This window comes from Salmo salar, chromosome 13 (assembly GCF_965601325.2).
Source record: "Salmo salar chromosome 13, fSalSal1, whole genome shotgun sequence".
In the NCBI taxonomy this organism is placed as follows: domain Eukaryota; kingdom Metazoa; phylum Chordata; class Actinopteri; order Salmoniformes; family Salmonidae; genus Salmo; species Salmo salar.
This window is the reverse complement of record NC_138303.1, coordinates 42,318,871-42,328,913: the sequence shown is the minus strand read 5'-3', so window position 1 is coordinate 42,328,913 and position 10,043 is coordinate 42,318,871. Positions and strand designations below refer to the sequence as shown.

The 10,043-nt window shown below is 43.8% G+C and overlaps 1 protein-coding gene and 1 pseudogene across 1 annotated transcript; both read left to right on the top strand.

Annotated features, from left to right (window-relative positions):
- Window positions 1–880: 880 nt before the first annotated feature.
- ccn5 (cellular communication network factor 5) lies at window positions 881–7,371 on the top strand. The gene is made up of 5 exons (XM_014135996.3): window positions 881–1,507; window positions 2,437–2,653; window positions 3,722–3,970; window positions 5,312–5,511; window positions 5,921–7,371. Exons 1-5 carry the CDS (start codon window positions 1,436–1,438, stop codon window positions 6,236–6,238), a joined length of 1,056 nt encoding a protein of 351 aa, XP_013991471.1. The 5' UTR covers window positions 881–1,435; the 3' UTR covers window positions 6,239–7,371.
- Window positions 7,372–8,269: 898 nt separating this feature from the next.
- LOC106567103 (P2Y purinoceptor 1-like) lies at window positions 8,270–9,783 on the top strand (annotated as a pseudogene).
- Window positions 9,784–10,043: the final 260 nt, after the last annotated feature.

Here is a 10,043-nt window from a genome sequence, read left to right as displayed (position 1 = left end):
TGCAGTGTTGTGGAAGCTACTCTGAAATCATAGTTGACCAAAGTACCAATTACTTCACTCTGGAAGAAGCTTCACTAAAGCTACCCTTAAGAAAAACATAGTTTATTTAACTGAAGTTACATTGAAAAAGTAGTTACACCCAAGCTACTTCGTAAAAAAATAGCATATCTAAATCTGAAATGTCATAGACAAAAAATTGCAAGAACAGATCACTCTGGTATCAGATGTTAACAGAATGTGTATTAAACACAAATTGTATTTAATTTATACTAAAAAAGAAGTGTGTAGTTCCAGTAATTAGCTACATTAGCTACACAAAACATCAATTAACTACTGAAAATAGCAATATTTGAATTTAGTTCAACTACCACCAAGCTACTGGAAAACGTAGTTTAATTACTAGTTGAACTACATGTAGTTCACTACTCCCCAACACTAATGGTATGTAATGGTAGGCCTATTTAATTGATAAAAGAAGCGAATAATCTAGACTTTTACAGAAATAATTTTCACCCACCCCAAGTATTCTCTCCAGTCATTATGCTATGTTTTATCTGTGACCTTCATAATAACAGCCTCTTATTTAGGCTAGATGTGTTTTCTGCTTCTTTGCGGTGGTTGCTGGGCAATTCTACTTAGTATATGTTCTCATTTGCATCAGGAATGGCACCCTATTCCCTATATAGTACTCTACTTTTAGCCAGAGCCTCGTGGGTCCTGGTCAAAAGTAGTGCACTCTATAGTGAATTAGGGTGTCATTTCAGAAGCACATTTGTGTCCTCGTGGACTCTGAGGATGGAACTCTCTGACAGTGTTTACTTTCACTTTACTTTACTCTAGTGTTTCTGTTTGAGTTCCTCTCTTTCACAATGGGACTGGTCACAGCGATCCAAGTTCAGCCTCACATCAGACGTGCTGCTGCAGCACCATGGCAACCAGAGGACGGCGAGGTCGGAATTATAAGAGGCTCATTATTACATTTACATTTACATTTAAGTCATTTAGCAGACGCTCTTAACCAGAGCGACTTTACAAATATTACAACTGCAGGTTGATTTAGAATAAGTCATTGAATTCAGTTGCGTCTGATGAGGTTTTGAAATGAGGAAATAATGAACAACTACCTGTTTCAGTCTATAACAGCTAGAGGGGGAGAGAGGTGGGAGGGAGGTAGGAGGAGAAAAAGGTCTGAAAGTAGAAATGGGCAACAGGGAGTAGGAATGTGAAACATTTCTGCCCCTGCTCCAGTGACTGTTTACACGGCGGTCAGCCTGTGACATCACAGCAGAGACTCGATAAATGTCAGCCATGCAGAGGAATGAGCAGTCAGCAAACAGCAAGCAGCACTGCTAGCTAGCTAGCACCACTACCATCACACTTAAGAGGTTAGACAGACAGACAAACAGAGCAGTTCAATCAACCTACAGACGTTCCAATGGAAATTTCAAGACAACTCAGTGACAATGTGATAGCCTTGGCTTTGCTGCTCTGTATGGGTGCACTGCAGGTGAGGCCAAACGACTATTTTGCTCTTCTATTTGTGTGTACCTGGAGATGAACTGTACCTGTAGCTTACACCTGTTGCTCAGGATGTGAACTGTCTGTGGAGATCAACGAGACTGCATTCCATTGATCGATTCCATTGATTCCACGGAAAGATCTATCAGAAGCTTTCAGGTGGCTGTGGTTGAAGATTGTTTTGATAGAACTGATTTTGTTTTTATGTTGTTGCTGTTGTTTTTATTTGGAACTTACTCTATAGTCAATTTACCATATTTGTAACTTACTGCATAGCCAATATGTAATATATGTACAAGTAGCTAGCTATTCATGGCATGATGTAACAGTATTGTACTCTGCTAAATACTTTATTATTTTGTGTTTTGTCATTTAGAAATTGGCATTTTTTCTTTACTCTTTATGCAGATCATCATGAATATTAATGAGAAATATTGATGAATGATGAATATTGTGAATGTTTGATGTTGCATTGCATAGTTGCAGTAGAGAATATTTTGAGACGACAAATGATGTTTTTGAGTCCATGGGGGCATGACATTGCTCCACCAGTAAATAATTGAGGCCAGTATGTCCAAAGGCTGCCTGCTGTGGCTTGGCTCCATTAACTGCATTTAATTGAAAACATGTCTATTTTTACCAGACAGTGTTGGACATAATGTTCCCCAAACAAAGTACTTCTACCAAATATTAATGTGCTTACAATTGGTCAAGGAAAGGCTGTTTTATTTCAGAACATAACGGCAGCATTTTTCAACTATGGTGATGAGGATGATTATGATGACGATGATATTGGTCGTAATGATGAAGACTATGATGACAATGACGACAACAACAACAACCAATTGGCCTCCTACTCCTCTTGCTCTAACCTCAGCCTGCTTTAACCTCTAACCTCTGCCCCCTGTGTTACTCTAGGTGTGGTGTCAGCTGTGCCCAGGACCATGCCAGTGCCCCAACCCCGTGCCCCAGTGCCCAGCAGGAGTCCCTCTGGTCCTGGACGGCTGCCAGTGCTGCCAGGTGTGTGCCCGGCAGCAGGGCGAGGCCTGCAGCGACCTGTATGTGTGTGACAGCCAGAGAGGACTGCAGTGTGACTACAGCGCCAGCTTCCCCGGCGACCCTGGAGAGTGTGTCAGTGAGTGCCAGCCTTTTCCTCCTGTTTTTTTAGGCTTTATTACTGACAGTAATGTAAACAGAAGGCGGGGTTAGAATGGAAAGATAAACAGTGGGAAGGGTGGACACAGGGATTGAATCCTGCCTGGTCTCCAGGGTCATAACACATGTGCTTGTGCCGGAAGTGTTGCCACTGGACCACAGGCTCTGCACAGTGTCACCCTTTTCTAAACAACCGGGCTAGCAGACAAAAAACACAGAAAGGGATGGCACATGGAGCTGAAGTCTATGTCTCACTGTTTGTATGAGAGGGACAAACAGACAATCTGTTTAGGGCATATACTGATCCAGCCAGCCGCAGAGCGCAGGGGTTTAGTTTGACTGTACTCCAAAACATCTGAACCTCTATTTTCAGTGGTGGTGTTGACACATTTCCTCTGATGACTGCCCATCGAGAATGATACATTGCCGAGACAACACATAAGGATTGGAAAACAGACTCCTCAGTCTCCTCGGGACTGGGCTGCATCCCAAATGGCACCCTATTCCCTGCATCGTGCACTACTTTTGACCAGAAATAGTGCACTAAATAGGGGAAAGGGTTCCATTTGGGAAAGCCTGGTTTCCCATAACATCACATAACAACCCAGAGGCTTGGCAGTACACATGATCCTCTTGTGTCCTTACCTCACTCTTACACAAGCTCTGTCTCTCTCTCTCTCTCTCTCTCTCTCTCTCTCTCTCTCTCTCTCTCTCTCTCTCTCTCGCTCTCTTTCTGTGAGTAATTGTATTTTTTTCCAGAGTCCAGAACAGAGCAGGGTCCATGGTGCAGGGTATGTGTATGGGTTAGAGTTAAGGTTAGGGTGGGGCTGCCAGTCCAGGGTAAAGAGCCTCTAAGAGGGTCTCTCTGTCCTGTTTCCAGACCTGGGTTCAAATACTATTTTAAATAATTTCAAATATCTGTGCTTGATTGAGTTTGCATGGTTTGATGAAGTAATCCAATAGTCCCAAAATGCAAACCCTACCCATCTGGCACTCCAGGCAGGTAAATAGTATTTGAAACCAGGTCTGTTCTGTTTCCACCTTCCAGGTCAGGAGGAGTTGGGCTGTGAGCAGAACGGGGTCTCCTACCAGGATGGCCAGGTGTTCCAGCCCTCCTGTGCCACCCAGTGCCGCTGCCTGGGGGGAGGGGTGACTTGCGTGCCCCTGTGCCCTGAGGACGTCCATCTTCCCAACCCAGACTGCCCACACCCCCAACGGGTACAGCTGCCTGGGAAGTGCTGCAAGGAGTGGGTCTGTGAGAACATGGACAACACAGTCGTTCAGGATGCCATCACAGGTAACTGAGACACATGTCTAGTTTAACAGTCATATTCTAGCCTGGTTCCAGATATGTTTGTGCTGTATAGCCAACTCCCTATGGTGGTTGGCATTAGCTACTATATGCAGATCTGGGACCAGGCTAGTCATCCTCTGTTCTGACACAGGTTTCTGCAACGTATTTCGATTGGACCATCTTGAGAGGGAACCAATAAAATGCTTCCCTGTGGCTCCTAAACCATTATTTTTGGTGTTAGCTTGACATTCATGAAGAATATGGTGTTTGTCCAGCTTAGATGTTAGCTAACTATACATAGCACTTTTACACACAATTGAATATAAGGATGACAAATGTTGTTCCGTCGATCAAGCTGTAGGGCAATATTTAGCTTCCCACGTTTATATGAGCTCTGCCACTGATGCTCATAGTCTGAGGTCTTTTATTGAGGGATCTTTTGCATTTTATTGTGGTGAGTCTGGCCAAATGAAAAGGCACAATGTCCAAATATAAGCCTCGCATTTCATTGGAAAAGTCTGGCCAGATGAAAATGCACATTATTGTCAAAATAACAAGCCCTGTTCCAACACCGACCCTGTTTCCAAAGCTGCGTCCCAGATGGCCCCCTATTCCATATGTAGTGCACTACTTTTGACCAAGTAGTGAATTATATAGGGAATATGGTGCCATTTTGGGACCAATGCCGAGTTTCATAACAAGACCCATGGCTAGGCGACGCAACAATTAAACACAATAAGCCTAAGGAGTCTGAAATAGTCCCAAAAACGGGTTAGGAAAATAAAACCACTAAGGAAAAAATAACATCTGGAATTTCTGACACTGTCACAGAGTCAAGCTATATCAATAGCAATGGAACATTTTGTTCTAAGTGTTCTTGAATTCAAAGCCTAGATGTTTTTTTCGTGCTGTGTTACAGGAACAATTCCAAAGAAACGGCTGATTATTATGACTCAGATCCGACCGGAGATGCAATCTTAGGGATTGATCTCCATCCAGAGAGCACTGCTTTTCTGTGCTACGAAAAGACAGAAAGTTCCCGGAGAAGTTTAGGCCAATTGAATCCTTACGAGACATTATGACATCTGAGACGCTCTGGTAAAAAACTATTAACCAGGGAAGTCATGTCAGATGAGTTAGTTTGGCTCTGATTTAGTTGTTAACAGCTGGATCTCGGGACAAGTCACTCATTCCTCATTGTCCCATTAGTGTGCTTGCTCGAAGCACACTACTGTTATTCCCCATACTTATTATTCTTATTTTAGACAGCTGAAGCAAGCGCTCAAGTTTTCTTCAGGAAAGTCACCATTCGGTCTCATTTGTATCCTGGCCTCCTCTCTCCAGCCTCCAGTTTGTGGCCAGGCCTGTCGGGTCCCTCTAACTGTATAGACCAGAGTACAGAGTGGAGCGCATGTTCCCAAACCTGTGGCGCTGGGGTCTCCACGCGGGTCTCCAACAAGAACCCAGCCTGTCGGCTCGAGATGCAGAGCCGTCTTTGTAAGGTCCGGCCCTGTCAGGCACTCCAGCCACACAGGAGCCCCATGGTGAGTTAATACCTTCCCAGACTCTCTGCCCCACGTCTCTACCCCCCCTACCCTAACTCCACGTCTACCCCATCCTCAAGTGTATTTGGGGTTAATAGGTTATGTTAACAGGAGCCATACGTAAGCCTCATGTATGTGTTAAAATGTGTGTTCCTGTCACCTAGACTCTACTATATTGGTGTATAGTGCCCATTGCTCAGTCTGTGAAATGGTCATACTGGAAAATGCTTGTGGTGGAAAAAATACCTGGCACAGATATAAGAATGTGTACAGTAGATGTATTATGGTTAATGCATTTTCTTCAATAAGTGCATTTGAGTTCATTCCTAGTCTAATAATACATACATGAACCTCTATTCTCAGCAACCATGAGCTCATCTAGCAGCCTAACGTTGATCTGTTTTCCCAGTGGGCCCGGCATTGTGAGCCCAGCTACAGGTCAGTGGTGCCAGTGAGACTGGTGCACCAGGGCTGCTACAGCACACGGGTCTACCGGCCCCGGTACTGCGGCCAGTGCACCGACGCCCGCTGCTGTACCCCCTACCGGATCAGCACGGCCACGGTGGCCTTCCGGTGCCCTACCGGCAGGCTCTTTCACCGGGCAGTCATGATGATCCAGTCTTGTGTCTGTCACTACAACTGCCCCTATTCAGCTTCAGGACCCCATGCAGCTGCACCCTACTCAGGCTCTGCACGCTCTCACCGGAGCCCTGCCATGTGGGGCTAGACTTGACGTTCGAGTCAATCCTCTGGGCCCTATGCCTCCTTGAGAACCTAGGGCGTCCACCATGGCTCTCCACCTCAATCTTTTCTGAATGGCTCCACTTTACTAAGTTGTTGTCGAGATCTAGAGCCCTATCCTACCCCTCTCCATGTACTGACACGCTCATACTGAGACCAGTCAGGACCTGGGAGCAACACTTTTGCTGTGTTCCAATGTCCATACAAGTGCACTCCTTCTAAGTGGTATACCAGTATGAATATTTGAATGGAGCCTCTGTCTATCATGGCTTGATCCAGCAGGTGTAGCCCACTTCATAGGATAGATAGGGGAAGTGAAAAGATCTTCTAGGTGATAAACTGTGACAGAGTCGGGGGAAGAAAGCCCTGATATGAATGGACAAGCTCTGTCTGCACTAAGACCTCCACTCTATTCCACTCTATCACATCTCATAAGGTGACCTCATGGGGAAAAGAATAGGTCAGGAAACCCTAGTTAGCTACCCTGACCCCAGATATTAGCCTGGTTTCTCGCTACAACAGGGTCATTGTCAAGCCAAACATTGGGCATGACAATTCCACAAGGAGTTGGCAAGAGAACAGAAAAATACTAGCCTCTATCTAGCATATAAAAGTTAAATACTGTAACACAACAAATGTATTTTGGACTAACTAACAACTGTAGTCTTATGCTGTATGTAGAAGACCAGATGACAGTCATTTGTTGTCTTTTTGACTCATTTGTAGGCCCCAGAGTTCCTCCTGACCATGTGACCTGACTTAGTTGAGTGGATAAGACTCAAGTGTTGTTACTTTCATTTGAGTGAATTTATTTTGCAGAGTGACACCGACCTTTGAGTTGATAGATACTGTATCTTGACATGCAAATGCCATCTGTTATATCAGTTTGTTTGTTTGTTTATAAATGTGTCTATTTTGTGTTCTTAGTCAGAAGAAATTGCACTTATTTTCAATGTTGCTGTAAATATAAACTATTCAAATGCTTTTTGAAACATTGTACAATTGTATCACTGATTTTATACTTTGTCCAAACTGTTTTCCATTCACAATGCCTTTTTATGTAAAGCTTGAGCTCCTTTGTGTATTGCATATTATTCATGAATGATATTACTACATTGAGATTCGATTGTTGCAATTTATTAGTGATTTGGGTGCTGATATTTGATAGCTTTCAACATCCACGATATACACCGTAGCTTCCCAAAGTCAGAAAGCCATGTACAGTATCTTCATATTTGCAGTATCTAGTTACTTCCATTGGACTCACGGTATCTAGTTACTTCCATTGGACTCACGGTATCTAGTTACTTCCATTGGACTCACGGTATCTAGTTACTTCCATTGGACTCACGGCATCTAGTTACTTCCATTGGACTCACAGTATCAGTGCAAATATAGTTACAATGAGATATGAGTTTAAAAAAAGCTGTCTATGACTTTGGTGGCTGGAGTCTTTGACAATTTGTATTGCCTTCCTCTAACACCGCATGGTATAGAAATCCTGGATGGCAGGGAGCTCGGCCCCAGTGATGTACTGGGTTGTACGCACTACCCTCTGTAGCGCCTTGCGGTCAGATGCCAAGCAGTTGCCATACCAAGCGGTGATGCAGCCAGTCAAGATGCTCTCAAGGGTGCAGCTGTAGATCTTTTTGAGGATCTGAGGGCCCATGCCAAAGCTTTTCAGCCTCCTGAGGGGGAAGAGGCGTTGTCGTGCACTATTCACAACTGTGTTGCTGTGTGTGGACCATGATAGATCTTTAGTGATGTGGACACCGAGGAACTTGAAGCTCTCGACCCTCTCCACTACAGCCCTGTCGATGTGAATGGGAGCGTGCTCGGCCCTCCGATTCCTGTAGTCCACGACCAGCTCCTGTGTCTTGCTGACGTTGATGGAGAGGTTGTTGTCCTGGCAGCACACTGCCAGGTCTCTGACCTCCTCCCTATAGGCTGTCTTATCAGTGTGTGTGTGTGTGTGTGTGTGTGTGTGGTGTGTGTGTGTGGTGTTTCCTGGTTGTAGTTGGGTGTGTGTGTGTGTATATGTGTGGGTGTCCTGTTTGTAGTTGGGTGTGTATGCTCTTCTGCATGCCTACCGAGAAACAGGAAAGCAACCCCTATTGATCTCGTAATTGTAATGTATGAGTTAGTGATACAGTTTGTCACATAGACCACAAGGCAATGTCAAACAAGTTTAAATAGAAAACACTGACATGGAGCACTGAGAAGAACTGAGTAGTGCTAGGAAACTGAGAATCTGATTTCATTCAACTTGACCTTTATTTATACAGGTTATTCTCATCCAGATACAATATCTTTGGCAAGACAGACCTGTTTATAATCCAAAACAAATTGAGGAAAGAAAATGAAGACAAACTTTTCCTGTGGACACATTAACATGGACTTTACTCACACGTTCTTACCTACAGTGTATATGTCAGTGTTTATTGTCGGTCTTGTTGCTAACTGCTAGGGACTAAAATCCTTGTTTGCGAACTGGAAGAAATTCGGAAATATCAACATTTTTGTTCTGAACCTTGGAGTTGCAGATATTCTGTATTTGCTCACTCTTCCATTTCTGTTTGCGTACTACTCAGCAGACAGCCACTGGGCCTTTGGACAAGTCTTCTGCAAGATTACAAGATTCTCCTTCAATTTGAACTTGTATGGAAGTATTGGTTTCCTCACATGTATTAGTGTATACAGGTACCTGAGCATTGTCCACCCACTGAGAGTGATGGGCAGGATAACAACGGGCCACTCCGTAGTCATCACAGCTGTAATTTGGGGTTTAGTCTGCATTGAGAGTATTCCTGATATGTTCTTTGACAAAACATTACACAACTCTTCTACAGGGCAAGTCAAATGCGTTGACACCACCTCCAACTTCTCTACCAAGGAATACCTGGACTACAGTATTGCGTGGACAGTATCTGGATTTTTCATCCCTCTGCTCATCATATTGGGTTGCTATGGACACGTGGCTGTGGTCCTCTTAAACAACCCCAACATTGACCAAGTGATGAAGCAGAGATGCCTAACACTGGTGTTCATTGTGACTTTACTCTTCTCAGTCTGCTACATACCGTATCACATATTCAGAAATCTAAACCTGAAGACTAGGATTTTGAAAAGCAAAGGCACGTGTGAGGATTGGTTTGCTGGCATCTACATTGCTCACCAAGTCAGCCGAGCACTCGTGTGTCTAAACAGTGCCATCAACCCATTGGTTTACATCCACAGCAATGAAAACCTGCTCGTACATATCACCAGGCTTTGGGAAGGAGCTCGTCGGTCTGTGCCTCGGCTATTCAACCATCGCATCCAGACACAAACCCCACCGTTATGAACTCGCATTGAAATAGCAGTGTAGCTTTGTTTGCTTTCTTGAGAGTCATTCTTCTTTTCTCTCAGCAATTTCTAATGTGTTTATTACTGTGCATATTATTGTTTGAATAGGGAAGTTCAAAGTACAGTTCCCAGATTTCTCTTGTGTGTTTACTGAGCTGTACTATAAATATGCTGATATGGAAAGTACATTGTATTCCTTGCATGGTCATCTGCATGAATGTACATTCCTGGTTATTCATTGTATCTAAGAGATGTAAATATAGAGTATATTCAACTGATAGATGTAAAGATGTTGTAAATGTATAATATTGTCAGACAGTTGCAACTAAGCACACAGTAGACTGTATTGGTTTACGGAGCTTTGTATTAAGGATACGATAAGAGCCATGTGAAAACACAAAGTGCTGTGAATGCATTTGCAGAAGAACAGGAAACGTTTTCACGAA